Source organism: Natrix helvetica, assembly GCF_964273705.1.
Source record: "Natrix helvetica genome assembly, chromosome: Z".
In the NCBI taxonomy this organism is placed as follows: domain Eukaryota; kingdom Metazoa; phylum Chordata; class Lepidosauria; order Squamata; family Natricidae; genus Natrix; species Natrix helvetica.
Window position 1 is genome coordinate 18,660,743 of NC_138554.1, and position 23,616 is coordinate 18,684,358.

General features: G+C 43.1%; 1 protein-coding gene across 2 annotated transcripts in view; it reads right to left on the bottom strand.

Moving 5' to 3' along the window:
* LOC309382136 (zinc-binding protein A33-like) overlaps nt 1-18,598 on the bottom strand; it is a 29,015-nt gene extending 10,417 nt beyond the window's left edge. For both annotated transcript variants that reach the window (XM_081933645.1, XM_081933644.1), the window contains exons 1-4: nt 18,038-18,598; nt 9,480-9,575; nt 6,211-6,447; nt 4,051-4,073 (exon numbers count right to left, since the gene is read on the bottom strand). In XM_081933645.1, the coding sequence (XP_081789771.1) occupies nt 4,051-4,073; nt 6,211-6,447; nt 9,480-9,575; nt 18,038-18,472 (791 nt within the window). In that variant the 5' untranslated portion in view covers nt 18,473-18,598. The remainder of the gene's footprint in view (nt 1-4,050; nt 4,074-6,210; nt 6,448-9,479; nt 9,576-18,037) is intronic.
* Nucleotides 18,599-23,616: the final 5,018 nt, after the last annotated feature.

The window sequence follows — 23,616 nt, forward strand, 5'->3', positions numbered from 1 at the left end:
ATTTTACAGTATCCTTCCCCTTGAGTGGGGAGGGAATGGAGATTTTTCAGTAACCTTCCCCTGGAGTGGGGAGGGAATGGAGATTTTACAGTATCCTTCCCCTGGAGTGGGGAGGGAATGGAGATTTTACAGTATCCTTCCCCTGGAGTGGGGAGGGAATGGAGATTTTACAGTATCCTTCCCCTGGAGTGGGGAGGGAATGGATATTTTACAGTATCCTTCCCCTGGAGTGGGGAAAGAATGGAGATTTTACAGTATCCTTCCCCTGGAGTGGAGAAAGTATGGAGATTTTACAATATCCTTCCCCTGGAGTGGGGAAAGAATGGAGATTTTACAGTATCCTTCCCCTGGAGTGATGAGGGAATGGAGATTTTACAGTATCCTTCCCCTGGAGTGATGAGGGAATGGAGATTTTACAGTATCCTTCCCCTGGAGTGCGGAGGGAATGGAGATTTTACAGTATCCTTCCCCTGGAGTGAGGAGGGAATGGAGATTTTACAGTAACCTTCCCCTGGAGTGAGGCGGGAATGGAGATTTTACAGTATCCTTTCCCTGGAGTGAGGAGGGAATGGAGATTTTACAGTATCCTTCCCCTGGAGTGAGGAGGGAATGGAGATTTTTCAGTAACCTTCCCCTGGAGTGGGGAGGGAATGGAGATTTTACAGTATCCTTCCCCTGGAGTGAGGAGGGAATGGAGATTTTACAGTAACCTTCCCTTGGAGTGATGAGGGAATGGAGATTTTACAGTATCCTTCCCCTGGAGTGATGAGGGAATGGAGATTTTACAGTATCCTTCCCCTGGAGTGCGGAGGGAATGGAGATTTTACAGTATCCTTCCCCTGGAGTGAGGAGGGAATGGAGATTTTACAGTAACCTTCCCCTGGAGTGATGAGGGAATGGAGATTTTACAGTATCCTTCCCCTGGAGTAAGGAGGGAATGGAGATTTTACAGTATCCTTCCCCTGGAGTGAGGAGGGAATGGAGATTTTTCAGTAACCTTCCCCTGGAGTGGGTGGGAATGGAGATTTTTCAGTATCCTTCCCCTGGAGTGGGGAGGGAATGGAGATTTTTCAGTATCCTTCCCCTGGAGTGAGGAGGGAATGGAGATTTTACAGTATCCTTCCCCTGGAGTGAGGAGGGAATGGAGATTTTTCAGTAACCTTCCCCTGGAGTGGGGAAGGAATGGAGATTTTTCAGTATCCTTCCCCTGGAGTGAGGAGGGAATGGAGATTTTACAGTATCCTTCCCCTGGAGTGAGGAGGGAATGGAGATTTTTCAGTAACCTTCCCCTGGAGTGGGGAAGGAATGGAGATTTTTCAGTAACCTTCCCCTGGAGTGGGGAGGGAATGGAGATTTTTATTTATTTATTTATTTATTTTATTTATTTATTGTATTTATAGACCGCCCCCTCTCCCCGAAGGGGCTCGGGGCGGTGTACAGACAACAGCTAAAAAAACATCTACAAAGTGAAAAATATTAAATACCCCTTAAAAACAGATTAAATATAAAGCCTGTACAGTAATAATAAAAATTAAAAAACAGCTTAAAAGTCTACCCCCCAAAATTTAAAATACCGGCCAGAGGGATTGAAGATTAAGGCTACGTTTGGGCCAGGCCAGCTAATTGGAACAGGTGGGTCTTAAGTTTCTTGCGGAAGGAGCGGACATCGGTGGTTGTTCTGATGTCGATATCCTCGGTATACAGTATCCTTCCCCTGGAGTGAGGAGGGAATGGAGATTTTACAGTATCCTTCCCCTTGAGTGGGGAGGGAATGGAGATTTTTCAGTAACCTTCCCCTGGAGTGGGGAGGGAATGGAGATTTTACAGTATCCTTCCCCTGGAGTGGGGAGGGAATGGAGATTTTACAGTATCCTTCCCCTGGAGTGGGGAGGGAATGGAGATTTTACAGTATCCTTCCCCTGGAGTGGGGAGGGAATGGATATTTTACAGTATCCTTCCCCTGGAGTGGGGAAAGAATGGAGATTTTACAGTATCCTTCCCCTGGAGTGGGGAAAGTATGGAGATTTTACAATATCCTTCCCCTGGAGTGGGGAAAGAATGGAGATTTTACAGTATCCTTCCCCTGGAGTGGGGAGGGAATGGAGATTTTTCAGTAACCTTCCCCTGGAGTGGGGAGGGAATGGAGATTTTACAGTATCCTTCCCATGGAGTGAGGAGGGAATGGAGATTTTACAGTATCCTTCCCCTGGAGTGGGGAGGGAATGGATATTTTACAGTAACCTTCCCCTGGAGTGAGGAGGGAATGGAGATTTTACAGTATCCTTCCCCTGGAGTGGGGAGGGAATGGATATTTTACAGTAACCTTCCCCTGGAGTGGGGAGGGAATGGAGATTTTACAGTATCCTTCCCCTGTAGTGAGGAGGGAATGGAGATTTTACAGTATCCTTCCCCTGGAGTTGGGAGGGAATGGAGATTTTTCAGTAACCTTCCCCTGGAGTGGGGAGGCAATGGATATTTTACAGTAACCTTCCCCTGGGGTTGGGAGGGAATGGAGATTTTTCAGTAACCTTCCCCTGGAGTGGGGAGGGAATGGAGATTTTACAGTAACCTTCCCCTGGAGTGGGTGGGAATGGAGATTTTACAGTATCCTTCCCCTGGAGTGGGGAAAGAATGGAGATTTTTCAGTATCCTTCCCCTGCCAAGCCGACCAAGCCATGCCCACAGAACCAATAGTAAAAAAAAATTGAATACCACCATTGCTAAATAGGACTAGAATTTATTTGTTAAATTTATTTGCCACCTACACATTCCCCCGTTTTCTAATCTGGTGCCTTAACCTCTACATAGACTGGCTTTGTTGAGCAATCAGTTCTCATTTTATCCTCACAACAACTTGCAAGATTGCTCCGAGATTTGTTCACAGTTAATTTTTTTGGGCAGATCATTGAATCTGGAATCAAGAGGCAGCAGGGATCAGAAATGGAAACAGCCAATATTGTGCTGACATAGTCTTCTACTGATTCAAGGAAGAGTGCAGAGGATTTCAGCTCAGGAGTGAGGGAAAGCTCCAAGCCAGACCAAGAACAGCAGATAATGACTGTATTGTAGATATTATTTATTTATTTATTTATTTATTTATTTATTTATTTATTTATTTATTTACCGTGCTTCTAGACCGCCCCCTCTCCCGAAAGGGACTCGGGGCGGTGTACAGTCCATATAAAGAATATATCAAAATACAATAAATAGAAGAATTAAATATGTACAGTTAAATATGGAGGAGGTTAAAATCGAATTAAAAAGGAACTGTACAGAGCCAGTATATATAAATATAGTTTTAAAACCCCTAGGACACACACAAATTAAATTAAAAACAATACCCCTAAAATAACCAGTTAATAGTACGTTTAGCAGGAGGAAAAGTTGTAATTAAGCCAGGCCTGCTAGTCGGAACAGGTGAGTCTTCAATTTTTGCCGGAAGGAGCGGAGGTCAGTGGTGGTTCTGATGTCTGGGGGGAGGTCATTCCAGAGGGTTGGGCCCATCACAGAGAAGACCCTACTCCTTGGTGTCGCCCGTTGGCATTGCCTAGTGGACGGCACCAGGAGAAGCCCCTCCCTGTGTGAGCGAATTGGCCGCAGGGAAGTATGTGGGAGGATGCGATCCCGCAAGTAACTAGGTCCTGTGCCATGGAGCGCTTTAAAGATGGTAATCAGGACCTTGAAACGCACCCGAAAAACCACAGGTAGCCAGTGCAGCTCGCGCAGGAGAGGTGTTACGTGGGAGTACCTAGTACTCCCCATCACAGCCCGCGCGGCTGCGTTCTGAACTAACTGCAGTCTCCGGGCGCGTCCCAAGGGCAGCCCCATGTAGAGAGCGTTGCAGTAGTCCAGGCGGGACGTCACCAGCGCATGAGTGACCGTGCGTAGGGCATCCCGTTCCAGTAGGGGGCGCAATTGGTGCACCAGGCGAACCTGGTGGAACGCCCCCCTTGCCACGGCTGCCACATGGTAAATAAACCAAAGTAAAATAACTCAATGGAAAGCCTCCACTTATAAAAGGACACTGGTTCCCCGAGAAGAGATACTCACCTTTCTATGAATCCTTTGATATCCTGTGGAAAGAAATAGTAAGAATGATCAGAGAAAGGCCAGCTGTTAAGAATAGTTTCCTGTCTTCTTTATCTCATTCCTTTAAACTGGCTCCACCAAAATTCATCTAACGGAAGAAAGAGGAATGCCGCCATCTTTCCCGTTGAATTGTGGAATCATAGGGCTCTTGAAGATCTTCTAGACCAATCCTCTAGCCCAGGGGTCAGCAACCTTAAACACTCAAAGAGCCATTTGCACCCGTTTCCCACACAAAAGAAAGCACAAGGAGCCACAAAGGTTCTAATCCAGGGGTGTCCAAACTTGGCAACTTTAAGACTTGTGGACTTCAACTCCCAGAATTCCCAGCCAGCAGAGCTGGGGAATTCTGGGAGTTGAAGTCCACAAGTCTTAAAGTTGCCAAGTTTGGACACCCCTGTTCTAATCAGAAGCCCCACATTCAATTCTGGAGCTGACCGGAAGACACCATAGAGTCTCCTCCTAGTGCGGCATCCTTTTTCCTCTACCTGTCCTAACTGAAAGCCTTATCAATTGTGGAACCGACTGGAAAATCCATTCCTTGCCATAGAGTCTTCTCCTCGTGCATTGTTTCTAACCCCCGCCCCAAACCGGAAGCTCCTCTCAAAATTGTGGCACTGACTGGCAACAGGGAGCCACAGAGGCACATGCAGCTTCAGAGCCATGGGTTTCTGACCCCTGCTCTAGGCAGAGTAGGAATTGGACAAAGAGTAGGACAATTCTTTGTCCAAACATTGCTTTCAAACCTGCATTGATAGAACTCCACACCTCCAAAGGACAACCTGTTCCACTGTTTAATTGCTCTTACGGTGAGGAAACGTCCTCCTTATTTTGAGTTTGGTTGTCTCCATATACTGTAAAGCTTCCGCCCATCGGTTCTTCTCCTACCTTGGCAGCTGGGGATAATGAATCCATGCCCTCTTCTCTGACAGAATTTCAAGTGTTCGAAGACAGATTAGTGGAGAATAAATATCTTTTTTTGGCAGGAAGATCACACAACAGACTTGGTTAGATGGCAACTTCCTAAGGCTTAGGAAGATTATTTGGAAAGGAAATACTGAGTTGGCTTAAAAATCGACCCTACTGATAAATGCAATGCGAAAAGCCTTGAGTTAGGTGAAAGGAAAACTGCATGTGATCTTGACTAGTGGAGATACATAGGTAAGTCCTTGAGTTATAACAATAGCACTCAGAGTTATATACCATTCCACAGTGCTTTTACAGCCTCTCTAAGCAGTTTGCAGAGTCAACTTATTGCCCCCAACAATCTGGGTCCTCATTTTACCAACCTCAGAAGGATAGAAAGCCGAGTCAACCTTGAGCCAGTGAGAATCGAACTGCTGAATTGCAGGCAGCCGGCAGGCAGCAGAAGTAGCCTGCAGTACTGCACTCTAACCAAGGCACCACCACGGCACAATTTTACAATGAATGTAAAATTCATTGTTAAGTGGTGTGAACCCTAAGCAAGGCATCATGTGGCCACACCCAATCGCACAACTTTTTTTCCCTCCTGGTCATTAAGTGAGACATCACATGACCACAAGTTGCAACTAACTCCCCGTTGATTTTGCTTGTCAGATGCTGGCTGGGAAGATGGCAATTGGCTATCACATGTCTCTGGGATACTGCAACCATGATAAAAGCTGGTAGCCAAGGGACCAGATAGCATTGCTGTGACTGCAGGATTGCTGCAACCATTGTAACTGCAAGGACCAAGCCGTAAGTTACTTTTTTTTAGCATCAATCTTTGAACAGTCGATATGAGCTGAGGTGGCGCAGTGGTTAGAGTGCAGAACTGCAGACTACTCCTGCTGACTGCAGTTTGGCAGTTCAAATCTCACCAGGCTCAAAGGTTGACTCAGCCTTCCACCCTTTCCAAGGTGGGTAAAATGAGGACCCAGATTGTTGGGGACCATGTGCTGATTCTGTAAACCGCTTAGAAAGGCTATGAAGCAGTATATAAATCTAAGTGCTATTGTCATAAATTGAGCACTGCACACCAGGGGTGATTACTGCCAACCGCCAAACCACCAATTTGCCCAAACCAGTCCAAACCAGTAGGAACCCACCAGTGTTGCACATCCAGATACATAAATGCAAATATGGCTTGAGAAATGCACTGACCTTAAGGAAGCTTTCGGAGTCTGGTTCCATCACAAGCCGAGCCTGGATCTTAGCTATTTGCTCATTGGCTGTGCGGATTTTCTCTTGGCTGTTCCTCTGGTTCCTGTCCAGTTCACTCAGAAGCAGTTTTTCCTCTCTCTGAATCTCTCTGATCAGCGCAGCCTCCTTCTCCTGAAGCCACTGGTGGAGCTCCATGAACTGGGCAGAGACATTCTGCTCAAGACGCAGCCGTTGGGCCTCGGGAGGAGAAGGAGGAGGAATGCATGACCACCCCACCACCACCTCTGCTTTTGGAAAGTACTGCACATCAAGGAGGCCCCTTCGAGTTGCGCTGTGGCGTTAGTTTAGTGGAAAATAAAGTCAAGTCTCCAACTAAATCAAGCTCCAACCAAATCAAGCTTCCAATCATATGGGCTCGTTTGTGACATTTCTTTGAATAATACGGATTTTTTTAAACCTGCTGTTAGGGTTTTTTTTTTAACTTTTCTGTCTAATTTGATATTTTTGGTCGTCTCCCGTCAGATACTAACCAGCCCCAACCATACAAATGTTTATATATCTATGTATCTCTCCATTCATGCATCCAGCTATCTATCTATCTATCTATCCATCCATCCAGCTATCTATATATCCATCCATCCATCCATCCATCTGCTATCCATCCATCCATACAGCTATCTATCTATATATATATCTATCCATCCATCTATCTACCTACCTACCTATCTACTATCTTCCTACCTACCTATCCATTCACCTCCATCTCATTTATGGACTGATTTTATTCATAATTTAGATTTGTATTTCCCAAACTTGACAATTTTAAGATGTGTAGACTGCAACTCCCAGAATTCCCCAACCTACATTGGTTTTGAATGTACAATCTCTCTCTCTCTCTCTCTTTCTCTCTCTCTCTCTCTCTCTCTCTCTCTCTCTCTCTCTCTCTCTCTCTCTCTCTCTCTCTATATATATATATATATATATATATATATATATATATATATATATATATATATATATATATATATATATATATATATATATATATATATATATATATATATATATATATATATATATATATATATATATATATATATATATATATATATGCTGGTTTTGTTGTATTCGGGTCTTTTCCCGTGTAAGGTTGAGATTGTCTTTGCAACGTTTCGGCAGGATCACACCTGCCATCTTCAAGCTGTGGGCTTAAAATGGGAACGGAGCTGCCGTCTTTCTGTAAGTCTTGGTGGGAGGGGATGGGGTGGTGGCTTTGTTTCAGTAAGTGGAATGATTGGTTGTGTGGTTGTATCATGATTGGTAGATTGGTGCTGATTGGTGCAGGTTGTGTGTGCATTGTTGTTTTGTATTTTAACGGCTTGGGTGGTGGGTGGTGTTCGTTTGTTGGCTAGGGCTGGTTTCCAGATGTTTGGTAGGCGGGAGGTATCATCACGTTTGTTCATGCTGTGGGGGTGTTTCTCTATTTCGATGGCTTCCATGATTATTCTCTTGTGGAGGTGCTCTGTTTTGGAGATTAACCTGGCTCCTTCAAAGTTGATTTCGTGTCCTGTAGCTTTAAGGTGCTGGAAAAGGGAAGACGTTTTTTCTTTTTTTCTTACTGCATTTTTGTGTTCTGTGATGCGTGCATTTATTCTCCTGTTTGTTTGCCCTATGTATATTGCTGGGCAGATTTTGCATGGTATTTTGTAGACTCCTTGGTTTTCTAGCTGGATTTTGTCTTTGGGGTTTCTTAAGATGTTGGCTATTTTTTGGTCAGTGGTGAAGGCTGTCCTGATATTGTGCTTGTGGAGAATTTTGCTGATTTTATCTGTGGTGCCTTTGATGTAAGGGAGGAGGGCGATGCCATTTTCCTGTTCTGTATCTTGGTTTTTTGGGGGAGTCTCCTTTTGGATTAGGTTGGTGATTGTTTTTCTTTGGAATCCATTGGAGATTAATACATTTGTGAGTTTGTGTAATTCAGTTTTCAGATGGTCTTTGTGCACCTTTTTCCAGCACCTTAAAGCTACAGGACACGAAATCAACTTTGAAGGAGCCAGGTTAATCTCCAAAACAGAGCACCTCCACAAGAGAATAATCATGGAAGCCATCGAAATAGAGAAACACCCCCACAGCATGAACAAACGTGATGATACCTCCCGCCTACCAAACATCTGGAAACCAGCCCTAGCCAACAAACGAACACCACCCACCACCCAAGCCGTTAAAATACAAAACAACAATGCACACACAACCTGCACCAATCAGCACCAATCTACCAATCATGATACAACCACACAACCAATCATTCCACTTACTGAAACAAAGCCACCACCCCATCCCCTCCCACCAAGACTTACAGAAAGACGGCAGCTCCGTTCCCATTTTAAGCCCACAGCTTGAAGATGGCAGGTGTGATCCTGCCGAAACGTTGCAAAGACAATCTCAACCTTACACGGGAAAAGACCCGAATACAACAAAACCAGCATACCTACACCCGTGAAAATCTACGAAAACATATATATATATATATATATATATATATATATATATATATATATATATATATATATATATATATATATATATATATATATATATATATATATATATATATATATATATATATATATATATATATATATATATATATATATATATATATATATATATATATATATATATATATATATATATATATATATATATATTTGTGTTACAACCCCTGGTATGCCTAAATATGGGAGGAAGGTCACTACTCCCTCTTTCTGTCCTTCGGCTTCATCACAGAAGACCATGCAGGCAGAAAACCATATTCTTATTTTTAATGTTGCCTTTTATATTTGTGTTATTTATTTATCAGTACAAATACAACATATATATATATATATATATATATATATATATATATATATATATATATATATATTCCCTTTTTATGACCTCATAATCCCTTAATTAAGGGTAGAGTGAGGACAACTAGATGGAGCTGAGCATTTACTGGCCAGATGCCCTTCCTGACGCTTTTCTCTTTGCGCCCGTGGACAGAAACCTCTGCCACTACCTAGAATCGAACTCTCAATCTTCCAAGTAGGAAGTGAGCATCTTCACCATTAGGCCACCAACACTATATCTTCATAACACTAAAAGTTTAATTTGGCACCACACAGTATCGCTACTGTTACTTACATTTGCCTTCTAAAGAACCACTGTTGGCTGAGCATGTCAAAAATACGCTCAATAGGTTCAGCAACATGGAAGATTTGACTTACTGTGATTTCTGGAGGTTTCTGGGCCCTCTGCTCTTCAACAGATTGTTCTGCTTGAATTTTGGATTCCAGCTGTGCTTGAGATGCTGTTAAGATCCCCTGGAGGGAAGCAGAGACCCCACAAGATAGAACCAGATTACAGCAACTCATTCACAGTTATTGTTCATGTGAGATCAATGAAAACAGATGTCAAACAGCCAGCCATCAAAGTAGAGACAGATTTTGCACTGGGATCCAATCCAGATCTTATAGGGTTTCTCCATCAGGGACACTATGGATTGTTATGGCCCACCAGTAGATCTGGCAGAAGATTCAGACAGTGAGGAGGTTGGGGAGGAACATGGGCCAGTCCTGGAGTCTGGGGAAGGCTCTGATGAGGGCTCTGTGTCGGAGGCAGAGAGGGGGATAGAGCCATATGGTAGTTATCAGCTGCCTTCAGAGTCGGACATCAGTGGGGCAGAAGAACAGCTGGAGCTTGTTCCCAGTGTGTGAATGTGCAGAGCTGCCAGGGGAAGGGAACAGCTAAGGAACAAGGGTCCACTCGGGAGTAAAGCTACAAGTGGATGGTGAATGGCCCCTCCCATAGGGAATAAAAGAGGAGCGAAAGGGGAGGGGAGTTTGCAGGAGACAATTAGTTCAATTCATTAGGGTGAAGATCTGTTCCTGACTTCTTGCCAAGTATTGTCTGCTACAGAGTGGCGTTAGGAAGATATCGGCCTGGCAGCTCTCCAAGCCTGATAAAAATGTCTGTAGTTGCGAAATCCCTTGAAGGACTGTTGGCCGGGACTTTGCTGGAGAGGAATTCACTTCAAACTAATTAAAAGGGGTTTTATTGGAACGAATTTAACTTCGTGCTTTTGGGAAGTCTAGGTCAGCACATAGATAGTCTTTGGCTTACGACCACAATAGAGCCCAAAATTTCTGTTGCTAAATGGAACACTTGTTAAGTGAACTGTGCCCTGTTTTATGACCTTTTTTGCCACACTTGTTAAGTGAACCATTGCAGTTGTTAAGTTAGTAACACAGTTGTTAAATGGCCTCCCCACTGACTCTGCTTGTTAGACGGTCACAAAAGGTGATCCCAGGACACCAGGAACACCGCAACCATCATAAATAGTTGGTTGCCAAGTGTCTGAATTTGATCCCATGACCATGGGGATGCTGCAATGGTCATAAGTGTGAAAAATGGTCATAAGCAGGGGTGAGATTCAGCTGGTTCAGGCAGGTTCGAGTGAACTGGATGTTAATTTTAATCTGGTTCACCAAACTAGTAGTTACAAGAACTGACTGACCCTGCCCACCCCTCCCCTCCCCTCCCAGGAGTCTCCACGCAGCCCGTCCATCATGTCAGGTAAGTGCAGGGTACGCACAGAGCCTCTGAGAGGGTGAAAAACTGGCCTACCGGAAGTCTGGAATCAGGTCCGTTTCCGGCCTCCGGACGGCTTCTTTTCGCCATCCAGAAGCTTGAGGAAAGCCTCCGGAACCTGGGGAGGATAAAAACACCCTTTCCCCAGCCGCCGTGGTGCAGGAAGCTGACTAGGCCACGCCCACCATGGCCACACCCACCCAGCAACTGGGCAGAGAATCTATTGCTGAAATTTTTCAATCCACCCCTGATCATAAGTCACTTTTTTATAGTGCTGTTGTAACCTTAACCCGCCATTAAATGAATGTCTGTAAGTCAAGGAATACCTGTATATTGAAAAAAATAACCCTCTTATTAACCCTCTCATGTATCCACGCACAGGACATTAACCCTCTCATGTATCCACACACAGGACAAAATACTTCCATTTCATTCTGCATACATTTCACAAAACTGGAAACACATGTACTTGCATTTGGACAGTTTACCCCAAGACAATAGCAATAGCACTTAGACTTATATCTTGAATGCATTCAAGAGAACTATCTTGAATGCATTTGGGTCAATATTAAAGGTTGTGGGGGAAATGACATTGCCATAGGTCTATACTACAGGCCACCCAACCAAGCAGAGGAAGAAGATGAACTTTTTGCTAGTCAGCTAACTAAGGTATGTAGGAAGCACACCACAATAGTAATGGGAGATTTTAACTACCCTGACATCAACTGGGAAACAAACTCTGCACCAAGTGGAAGATCCAACAGGTTCCTAACAAACCTAGCAGACAACTTTGTTTTCCAAAAAGTAGAGAAGGAAACAAGGGGATCAGCCATACTGGACTTAATTCTCACTAACAGAGAGGAAATGATAGAAGGTGTTGAAGCCATAGGAACCCTGGGGGCAAGTGACCATGCAATATTGGAATTCAACATTATCCAAACACAAGTAGTAGAACAAAGTCAAACTAGAGTCTTGGACTTTAAGAAAGCTAATTTCAATAAACTTAGAGAGAGCTTGGGAAAAATTCCATGGATGAGAATCCTCGAGGGGAAAACAACTCAAGAAGCTTGGGAAATTTTGAAAAATGAGATTAGAAAAGCCCAGTCTAACACAATACCAATGAAGAAGAAAAACAACAGCTCCCAAAAGAAACCAGCATGGCTGCATAAACAACTATCTGACAAACTGAAAGACAAAAAAAGTAAGTATAAAAAGTGGAAGGAGGGGGACATAACTAAGGCAGAATATCAGCAAATAGCCCGAGCCTGTAAAGATGAAGTGAGGAAAGCTAAGGCTCACAATGAAGAAAGGCTTGCCACAAAAGTAAAAATTAACAAAAAAAGCTTCTTCCAACATGTTAAAAACAAGAAAAAAGTTAAGGAAACAATTGGTCCATTGCTAGGAGAAAGTGGCAAGAAGGTGACAAGCAACAGGGAGAAAGCAGAACTATTTAACTCATGTTTTGCATCTGTCTTTACACAAAGGGATAAAACAGTCCAACCTATCAAAAGCAGCACCACAAAATTAGGAACACAAATTGAAATAGGGAAGAAAATGGTAAGTGAGCACCTGTCTACCCTAGACGAGTTCAAATCACCAGGACCGGATGGATTACACCCCAGAGTTCTGAAGGAACTAGCAGACGAGATCTCAGAACCACTGAATTATATCTTTCAGAGATCCTGGAACACCGGGGAACTACCAGAGGACTGGAAAAGAGCTGATGTGGTTCCCATCTTCAAAAAAGGGAAAAAATTAGATCCAGGAAACTACAGACCTATCAGCCTAACCTCAATACCAGGAAAGATTCTGGAAAAAATAATCAAGCAACGAATTTGCGAACACCTAGAAGCAAACAAAGTAATAGCCAAAAGCCAACATGGATTTGTCAAAAACAGATCATGCCAGACTAATCTTATTGCATTCTTTGATAATGTGACAAAATTAGTGGACCAGAGGAATGCCGTTGATATAGTTTACTTGGACTTCAGTAAGGCTTTTGATAAGGTAGACCATAACCTACTACTAAAGTAGAAGAATGTGGGTTAGACAGCATCACTACCAGATGGATTGGTAACTGGCTGACCAACCGCACTCAACGTGTAGTTCTCAATGGAACTGCATCTACATGGAGGGAAGTATGCAGTGGAGTACCCCAAGGCTCTGTTTTAGGCCCAGTACTCTTCAACATCTTCATCAATGATTTGGATGAGGGAATAAATGGGGAACTCATCAAATTTGCAGATGATACCAAGCTGGCAGGAATAGCCAACACTCCAGAAGATAGGCTTAAGATACAGAAGGACCTTGACAAGCTTGAACATTGGGCACTATCTAATAAAATGAAATTCAATGGTGAAAAGAGTAAGGTTCTACATTTAGGCAACAAAAACAGAATGCACAGGTACAGTATAGGTGATACCTTACTCAGTAGTAGTAACTGTGAAAGGGATCTTGGAGTCCTAGTGGACAACCATTTAAATATGAGCCAGCAGTGTGCAGCAGCTGCCAAAAAAGCCAACACAGTTCTAGGCTGCATCAACAGAGGGATAGAATCAAGATCACGTGAAGTGTTAATACCACTTTATAATGTCTTGGTAAGGCCACACTTGGAATACTGCATTCAGTTCTGGTCGCCACGATGTAAAAAAGATGTGGAGACTCTAGAAAGAGTGCAGAGAAGAGCAACAAAGATGATTAGGGGACTGGAGACTAAAACATATGAAGAACGGTTGCAGGAACTGGGTATGTTTAGCTTAAGAGAAAGAAGGACTAGGGGAGACATGATAGCATTATTCCAATATCTCAGAGGTTGCCACAAAGAAGAGGGAGTCAAACTATTCTCCAAAGCACCTGAGGGTAGAACAAGAAGCAATGGGTGGAAACTAATCAAGGAGAGAAGCAACTTAGAACTGAGGAGAAATTTCCTGACAGTGAGAACAATTAATCAGTGGAACAGATTGCCTCCAGAAGTTGTGAATGCCCCAACACTGGAAGTCTTTAAGAAGATGTTGGATAGCTATTTGTCTGAAACGGTATAGGGTTTCCTGCCTAGGCAGGGGGTTGGACTAGAAGACCTCCAAGGTCCCTTCCAACTCTACTATTGTATTGTATTGTATTGTATTGTATTGTATATCTTGGGGGTCTTCTAGTCCAGCCCCTTGTTCAAGCAGGAGATCCTATACCATTTCAGACAAGTGACTGCCCAATCTCTTTTTAAACCTCCACTGATGAAGCACCCACAATGTCTGAAGGCAATCTTTTCCACTGGTTAGTTGTCCTCACTGTTACAGTAGGAAGTTTCTCCTTAATTCCAGGTCGATTCTCTCCTTGATTAGTTTCCATCATTTCGTCTCCTGCCTTCTGGTGCTTTGGAAAATAAATTGACCCCCTCCTCTTTGTGATAGCCTCTCAAATACTGGAATACAGCTATCATGCTTAACAGCCCTCTCTAGGTGTTTATTACTGACCCCGACAATCTGGATCCTCATTTTACCGACCTCAGAAGGAAGGAAGGATGAGTCAACTTGAAGCTGGTCTGGAAAAATGTTTGCTCATTCTTCAATTATGCTAACTGTTAGAGATAATATAGGAGGTATCTGGATGGACATTCAGAACTCATTTTTAAAAAAAAAAAAACAAATCTTCCAAACATCTAACCAGCTGATGTGACACCTGGCTCATTCTGGCTTTTTTTCTGGGTTTGGAACTGTTTCTCTTGTGGTTATTTTTTTAATCTCCCAACATGTAATAATTCTCACTTAATGTTCAACATGCAGCAAAGGAGAAGAGGTGAATAAGGCAAATATGGATCTCCCACAGTCAGTGCTGGGTGTGGTAGCCAAAGGTTAGCTTACATGGTGAAGAACGCAACAAGGGACTGAAACGAAATCACATCTAATAAGGACTGTTTGTCCGGAGTTGCGAAACAAGAGCTCAAAGCTTGTGAATAATTGTGTTTTTTTAAAAAAACCGAAGGAAAAGTATGAGCAATCAGTTGGCAGGGACGTGTGAGAAACATATTAATAAATTGATCATTAGACTGAATTGCAGTGTTTCAGACTGCTGTTAAATAATTCTCTGTTGTGCCACAACTGATTAGTGTGTAAAAAACAAAATCCCCGACATATAGAAAGGTAATGTGGAAGAATTGCCCTCTTCTCATTATGCCTGCATTGTGAGTTAACAGTTGTATACAAAAGAGGGTGGGAAAAGCTTAAATACCCTGTTTCCCCGAAAATAAGACCGCCCCAGATAATAAGCCCAATCAGGCTTTTGAGCACATAAAATAAGCCCTCCCCCAAAAATAAGACTTCCCCTAAAATATTTAACTGCATGCATAGCCAGTGCCCGTCATTTCCTGGGGCAGAAAGGGGAACATGCCCTTTCCACGCATACTGCCGTTCCTGCAAACCCCAACTACCACGCTCCTTCTCTTAGTGGCGGCCGCAAAAAGAGAGGCAGGCCCAGCGACACTAGGCTGGCAAGAGTGTGCCGGAAACAGAGACAAAACTTCCAGCCCTCTCTGGATTAGCTGATCCACGGGCCACAGGCAGCAGTTAAGGGGCCTTATGGACCTCAAAAATAATAAGACCTCCCCGAAAATAAGGCCATGCGCTTATTTTGGAGGGACAAATGAAAATAAGACGCTGTCTTATTTTCAAGGAAATGTGGTAGGTATCTATAGCTGGCAATGGCACAGTTCTATCAGGACTAACTATAATGTTCTGAATGCAGTTGTATAAAACAAGAAAAATTCCAGAGCCCCCTTTTCTATTTCCTCCTAACATTCCTACTTTTCATTTGGAAAAAGGAGAAAGAGATAGAGCAGAAGAAAGGAAAGGAAAGGGGAAGGAAGGAAGGAAGGAAGGAAGGAAGGAAGGAAGGAAGGAAGGAAGGAAGGAAGGAAGGGCAACTATCAAAAGGGCAGACTAGCTAAGCCACTTTTCAATAAATTTTTGCTGAGCTACACAATGGCACAATAAGCACCACAAAACAGACTCCTTCGGTATAGACACAGCAAACTTTTGTCTTGAGAAATCCCAGAACAATTTCCCTCAATCTGGGGCCCTCCAGATGTGTTGCAGCCCCATTTCCCAAGAAGTCTAATCCACATGCTGCATACATGTCAAAATCGGTCTGGCACCACACTGGTGGAATTCAAAACAAGCATCTCAAAAACTGCTCAGACTTTGCAACGCTAAACACTATTGAGGATGAAGAGAAGGTTGTCTCCCAAAAGACAGAGGGATTTAAGTTTTGCTGCAAAATATTCCGTTGTTTTCAAAAGTAAAGCACCCTATCGAAGAAGAGCAATAATCTGATCAGACTTGAACATGGATAAATAACACAGTACTTTAGTTTTAGATTCTTTCTGATCCCCCGCGTAGTAAAAAATGAAATAGATGATGGCCTGCAGCAGTCTATTACCAGCCTCCTGCTGGAGAAGAATGTCAGAGCTCTGAAAACCTTAAAGGTTTTCGCAAAACTATAGAAATGAGGGGTGACAGTTGCTTAGTGTTTAGTGCCATTCTGTCTACCTTTCCCCAGAAAATAAAAACAACTGATAGAAGTCTGGAGGGCTTAAAGAGAGGAGGAAGAATTTCAGCAGTTTCCCTTTTGAAAAACGGTGTTATGCAACTGATTGCACAATCCTGGCAGCTGGTTTGGGAATCACACCCACGCATATATACATTTGCAAATGCCTACCAGAGGCCCACAAAATGTTTAACACACTTAGCAGCTCCAAAGGTTGGACAAGGCCCAGTTCAAAACATAATGTACAGTATAATGCTCTGTGATCCAGAGGCTGCGGATAGCCAGATGTTTCTGGGAAACCCACCAGAAAAAAGCCCCCAGACACTGTAATTGGTGGCACATTGTTTCTACATATCCTGAATCTGTTTTGCCATAATCTTGATGGACCATGTACAACAGATAATTGGTTCCTGACCGATAATGCAACTACTCAGATCACTACTTTCTGGGCCTCAAATATAAGTGTTTTAAATTCCTTCCATGTTTTAATTCTTATATTTGTTATATAGTTATTGTTTTTTTAATATATACTAATTTAAATATTTTATCTTTCTTTGAATGTATTATGCTCAATGAATAGATAAATAAACCTGTCTAATCTTTGTTAGCATAACTAATAGTCAGTGAATAGCTTTATTTTTCAATATGTCCACAAGTAAAGATAAGGGTTCCCCTCGCACATACGTGCTAGTCATTTCTGACTCTAGGGGGCGGTGCTCATCTCCGTTTCAAAGCCAAAGAGCCAGCGCTGTCTGAAGACATCTCTGTGGTCATGTGGCCGGCATGACTAAACGCCCAAGGCGCACGGACTACTGTTACCTTCCCATCAAAGGTATTCCCTATTATTCTACTTGCATTTTCACATGCTTTTGAACTGCTAGGTTGGCAGAAGCTGGGACAAGTAATGGGAGCTCACTCCGTTACATGGCGCTAGGGATTCAAACCACCAAACTGCCTACCTTTCTGATCGACAAGCTCAGCGTCTTAGCCACTGAGCCACCGCCTCCCTTGTCCACAGGTGAGGAACGAGTCCCTTGTCCACAGGCAGTCCCCAATCATAATTGGGTCCAGCCACTCCATTGCTAAATGAAGCGATCGTTAAGGAAAAACATCATGAGATCTTGCCTATTCATGAGGGAAGTTCCAACAATCTTGGCTGAGGAAAGTTTAAGTGAAATACCGTGCAACTCTGATTTGCAACCCCTTGCCAGTTTCAACATTGGCTTTGCATGTGAGAAGCCGGCTGGGACAGTTCCAAATGACAATCTTGTTGATTACAATTGTCGTAAGTATCCGAATCATAAGCCTTTGACCATGGAGATACTGCAAAGTTCATAGATGTGAGGGCCATTTTTTTTTAATGAATACCATTGTTTTGGAATAGAGTAGCAGAGTTGAAAGGGACGTTGGAGGCCTTCTAGTCCAACCCTCTACTTAGGCAGGAAGCCCTACACAACTTCAGACAAATGGTTGTTAAGCAATAAGTTGTACTTCCATTTCAAAAACTAAGGTTGCTCTCACTTCCCTAACACTCAGTTGCTTTGCCTTGCTTCCTTTCAGATAACCTATATCTTCTCATTTTCCATCAGCAACCCCAAGAACATCTGTTCTGGACCCCTCTTCCTAGTCACCGAGTCTACAAGCCCCTTCTACTGACCTTGAAGTGCTCCACAGCTTCAGCCAGAGGGAGACACTGGTGGCCCCAGTGGTCTGATTGTAAAGCTCTCGCCAGGCACCCATCTTCAGTACAAAAAAGCTTCTCCCCCTGCATCTCCTCATCTTCATCCCCGTTGGTCTCCTCATCACCAGCCTGGACCAAAAGAGATTCCTGGGCTTTGCAAGCCAGCTGTCCCAGCACCCGATTAGGTGTATATTTGCCACCGGGGATCTCACGCCGACATTCTGGGCAAGTAGGAAGTGTTGGTGGCATATCCTCCCTGAGGTTGTTAGGGATCTCAGCCCAGAACCGAGTGATACAGGCCTGGCAATAGTTGTGCCCGCATTCCAGTATGACGGGGTTTGAAAAGAGCTCCAGGCAAATAGAACAGCGAAGATCCTCAGCAAAGCATTCTATGCCTGTTGGGGCAGCCATGGAGAAAAGAACAATCTTTCCCAAATCAGAAAAGGATAGGATATACTTGATAGCTCCTTCCTGTCTCCTCAGAAAGCTTCCTTGCTCTTTCCAGTTGTATTTTACCTCTTAAGTTTCTTCTCTGGTATGTTACCTCTTCAGATCCTGAACTTTTGTCTTCTCAGTTATTAAATTGACAATTTCCCTCTGGGTTACTCTCCTTTGGAAATTCAACATTTGATGATGTTTCTGAGCTTTCAGTCCTTCGTCCTTACTTCCTCATTTTCTTTCCCTTCTTGGCACTTTTTAAAAACGTACTCCAGGGGTAATAGAACCGATTTTGAACAAATGTAAGCAAAGTGACTGCAAAGCCCAGTCTCCTTTGCAAAGTTCTTGGCTGCCTTCTTTTTCAAAATAGGATTCTCTTAATGGATTCTTCTCATCCAGTCAACCTTGCCCAGACAAGTCTTAGCACACCTTCCGAAGAATTCGTGATTGTTTTTAAAGGGCTTCCCACTGAAACCACACCTTGAATCTGATCATATGTCTGAAATCTCTTCCTCTTTTGATGAAGCTTTGCACCACCCCATCTATAAGACTGCCTCTTTACACAAACCGATGGATGGCTGGGTAGATGGGTAGATAGGTGGATGGAGAGGGGAGGGAGGGAGGGATGATAGATAGATAGATATAGATTAATCACCATTATTGGCCAGGAATGCAAGGCTTTTAAATATAAAGATCAGTGATGGCTAATCTTTTTGTCATTGCATGCTGAAAGCGCACATACACACACATACACACACACATAATGCAATGTGTATGTGACCCTTGTGCCCTGCCCCCATGCATGCATGCGCTCCCCCCGCAGTCTCCAGCCCCACGCATGCACACATGACTCACCCCCACCTGTGCCCCACCCCCATGCATGCACATGCTAATCCCACACACATGATCACATGAACTTCACATGCCCCACATCCCTGTGCATTCATGTGTGACCCCTGTATGTGCACCCTCTCTCCCCAAGCATGCATGCACATCTCCCGTATGTGCCCCTCCCCCCGCGCATGCATGGCACAGACCCGAAAACCAGCTGGCCGGTGGGAGGCATGCGTGCCAGCGTGGTGGAGCTGAGTTGCATTCCGCAGACCGGGCCATAGGTTCACTATCATTGATATAAATAGTCCTCAACTTATGATGATAATGGAGCCCAGAATTTCTGTCGTATGTCATGATGGTCGCAAATCAAGGCACCCATGTGAACAATCAAACAAAATGTGGCAATCTTAAAGTGAATGTTATGGTCATTAATTGGTCATTAAGTGAATGTCATGGTTGTTAAGTAAACACATTGCCTGCAATGGGTATTTTTTCACCAGAAACCAGAAGTAGGCATGGTCATATAAATGCAATTTGAGACTTTTTTACCATTTTCCAATCTCCTACTGGATAAAATGGGTTTGTCTTATGGCCACGTGATTCACTCTATGACCATATGCTCCACATAACAATTATGGTTTCTCGCTTAACAACTCTCATAAAACAATTGTAAAATTGAATCCAGTCACCTGGTGCCTAAACTGATGGCCAAAACTCCAGTCCCAATCAAGGATTACTGGTGCTTTTTTGCCTTAGCAATTTCAAAGCTGACTCCCAGAAATGCGGATTTCGAGCATAAAAAGGAGGTTCTCTCTCTCTCTCTCTTTGGTTTGTCATCTCAATTCTGAACAAGGAAGAAAGCACAGATGGGGAAAATAAAGAATAAGTAATCAGGCCTCACCCAAGGAAATTTCTTACTCAATCAATACCCCGTGCTTCATCTCTCTCATGTGAAGAAACTCATTGTTGGTATTCTCTCTGGGATTAGTTTTAAAAGGCTTCTGATCCATTGACGCTTCTAGGCATAAACATTGTTGGTTCCAGAAATGATTCAATCATAAAAATGTTGCGAAAGAGATTATTGTACAACTTCTTCATTCAGCACCATTTTGTCCCCGTGGCCTTTTGGGGAGGGGGAGAGAAAGATTCAAAACGGTAGATTGAGGGGAAGATCTCCCATTTCAGCCTGCTTCTCCTTCTGGATTGTTGGTTGTTTGTTTGTTTGTTTGTTTGTTTGTTTGTTTGTTTGTTTATTATTTATTCATTTATTTATTATTCATTTATAAATAAAACCATATTTTCGGAGTATAAGATGCTCCTTTTTCCTTCAAAAAGCAGCTGAAAATCTGGGTGCATTTTATACACAGAATTCAGCATCTTTTGCCACCCGAAACCCCATCCCCTTTGCAAAAATGGCCGTGTATAGCCTTTAGGAGGCTTCCAGTGTGCTTCTGAGGGTTGGGGAGGACAGAAGTGAGCGAAAAACGTGCCATGTTTTGCTCAATTTTGCCCCCCCCCCCCCTTCCCAGCCCCAAGGAGCACACTATAAGCTTCCTAAAGGCTATGCATGCCCTTTTTTGAAAAAAGAAAACGGGCCATTTCTGGGAGGTCTGTAGAGTGCAAAAAACTTTTTTTTTAATTTGCCTCTTCAAAATCTTGGTATGTCTTATACTCTGGTGCATCTTATACTCCGAAAAATACAGTATTTATGACGGGCCCTTGTAGACGTTTCATTACCCAATCTAGGTAATATCATCAGTGCTAATAAGGAATGGGATGGTTTGCCCTGGTGGGAGTGGCCTTGGAAGGCTGTTTAATGTTAGCTTGTTCGGCCGATTGGAATGTTGTTTACTTTTTTTATTGTTGGTCTGGTGTTAATCCTGGTGTTATTCGATATTCATTTGATTGACATTGACAGGGCAAGCTACCAGAATATAAACTGAGAGCAAACCCCATTCCTTACTAGCACTGATGATGTGAAAACAACTAAACTCAGAGAGTACTAAGAACTCCTCATCTCAACCACGAACTACAAATATTCTCCTTTATTGGTATCTGTTTATCTCTGGTTCCAGGATGCAGGTTTTGTATTTGAATGTTCCACCATTGCAGTACTGTCTTCCCCGTTCACTGGAGCACTGCAATAGGCTAATACCCACCCCATGGGCTGCCATTTTATATAGCTAAAATGTGGGGGGAAATAGGAGGGGGAAGCTAAGTTGGATATGTTTGCTGCGTTATTTGTAAAAATAATAAATACGGGATATATATGTAACTCAACACGGCAAACATATCCAACCCGCTATCCAGTGGTGAAATTCCTTTTTTTTTTACTACCGGTTCTGTGGGTGTGGCTTGGTGGGCGTAGCAGGGGAAGGATACTGCAAAATCTCCATTCCCACCCCACTCTGAGCCCAGCCAGAGGTGGTATTTGCCGGTTTTCCGAACTACTCCGAACTACTCAAAATTTCCGCTACCGGTTCTCCAGAACCTGTCAGAACCTGCTGAATTTCACCCCTGCCGCTATTCCCCTCCCCCATATTTTTACACACACACACACACACACACACACACACACACACAGGGGTCACCTTTTCATACTTAAGGTAGAACTAGAACTCTCAGTCTCCTAGTGATTGGTCTAAGTCACCCAGCTGACTTTCATGGCTGAGGCAGGATTTGAACTCACAATCTCTTGCTTTCTAGCCTGGTGCCTTAAACCACTAGGCCAAACTGACTCTCCTGCCATTGGGATTCAATGAGTCACTAATGAAAAGGCAGGAAATTCTATTATCTGGTGCCAATATTTTTAGCTGTATTGCTTTTGGGCAGAACCCATTATTTCTTTTTAAGCTTCTTTTGAAAAGATTGGGAGAACAAAAACCGGAAGGAAAGGCGAGGCACGAAGTACTCCCAAAAGAATTATCTCTATTCATGACCGTGTTGTAAATTCTAACTATACATATATAAGAACTACACCTTTCTGAGAGTTGTAACTCTTGGGGATCAAGGATAGACATTCCGAGAAGCAATGAAATACAAGGTTTTATCCTAAAGCACTGTCATAGGTTATCCTCGCAATATTTTTAGAAAATGTATTTATCTCACGTTTCTCTTTGTTTTTAAAATGTCTGGGGTTTTTTTGTGTGTGTCTGCTTCTCAAAAATGAGAAATGGTGACAAGTATCTAGCAAGCACCGTGAGTTGAAGGTGCTTGAAAATACATGTTTTCCTACACTGGTGTTTTTATGACATTTTAATCATCTCCCATCACCCTCAGGTGGCCATACTATTAGAGTAGAGTAGAGTAGAGTAGAGTAGAGTAGAGTAGAGTAGAGTAGAGTAGAGTAGAGTAGAGTAGAGTAGAGTAGAATAACAGAGTTGGAAGGGACCTTGGAGGTCTTATAGTCCAACCCTCGGCTTAGGCAGGAAACCCTATACCACTTCAGGCAAATGGTTATCCAACATCTTCTTAAAGACTTCCAGTGTTGGAGCATTCACAACATCTGGAGGCAAGTTGTTCCACTGATTAATTGTGCTGTCAGGAAATTTCTCCTTAATTCTAAGTTGCTTCTGTCCTTGATTAGTTTTCACTTATTGCTTCTTGTCCTGCCCTCAGGTTCTTTGGAGAATAGGTTGAATGCATCCTCTTTTTGGCAGCCCCTGAGATATTAGAACACTGCTATCATGTCTCCGGCGGAAACAGAGGTTTAATCTCATTGGTCAAAGGGTCTGACAGCTCCCTATAAAAGGGCTGCTGTCAGACTCAACCTTCGCTGGATTGTTCTCACTTGTTGCATTTAATAAAGAACTGTTGTTACTTAGCCTGTGTGTGCCTATCCATTACCCAATCTAACACTTCTTTTCATTAAAGTAGACATATCCAGTTCCTGCAACCATTCTTCATATGTTTTAGCCTCCAGACCCGTAATCATCTTTGTTGCTCTTCTCTGCACACTTTCTAGAACGTTGACATCTTTTTTACATCGTGGTGACCAAAACTGCAGTTGAATAGGATCATTAGAATTGTAGTCAAACATGAAGGGAACCTGCTGATTGCTAGAGGGCTTTTTTTTTTCAATTTCCTTCCTTCCCACTTTCCTTTTTTCCTTCCCTCCCTCATTCCTTTCATCTATCCATCTATCTCACATAGTCGATCACTTGATTCTGTGACCTGAGCTCTCTTGCACTGTACTTGAGCTAAGATGACCAAAAATGGAAATCAGTGAAACTTTGCACACTAAATTTGACCACACATAATAAAGCCTATTTTTTCCAGCACAC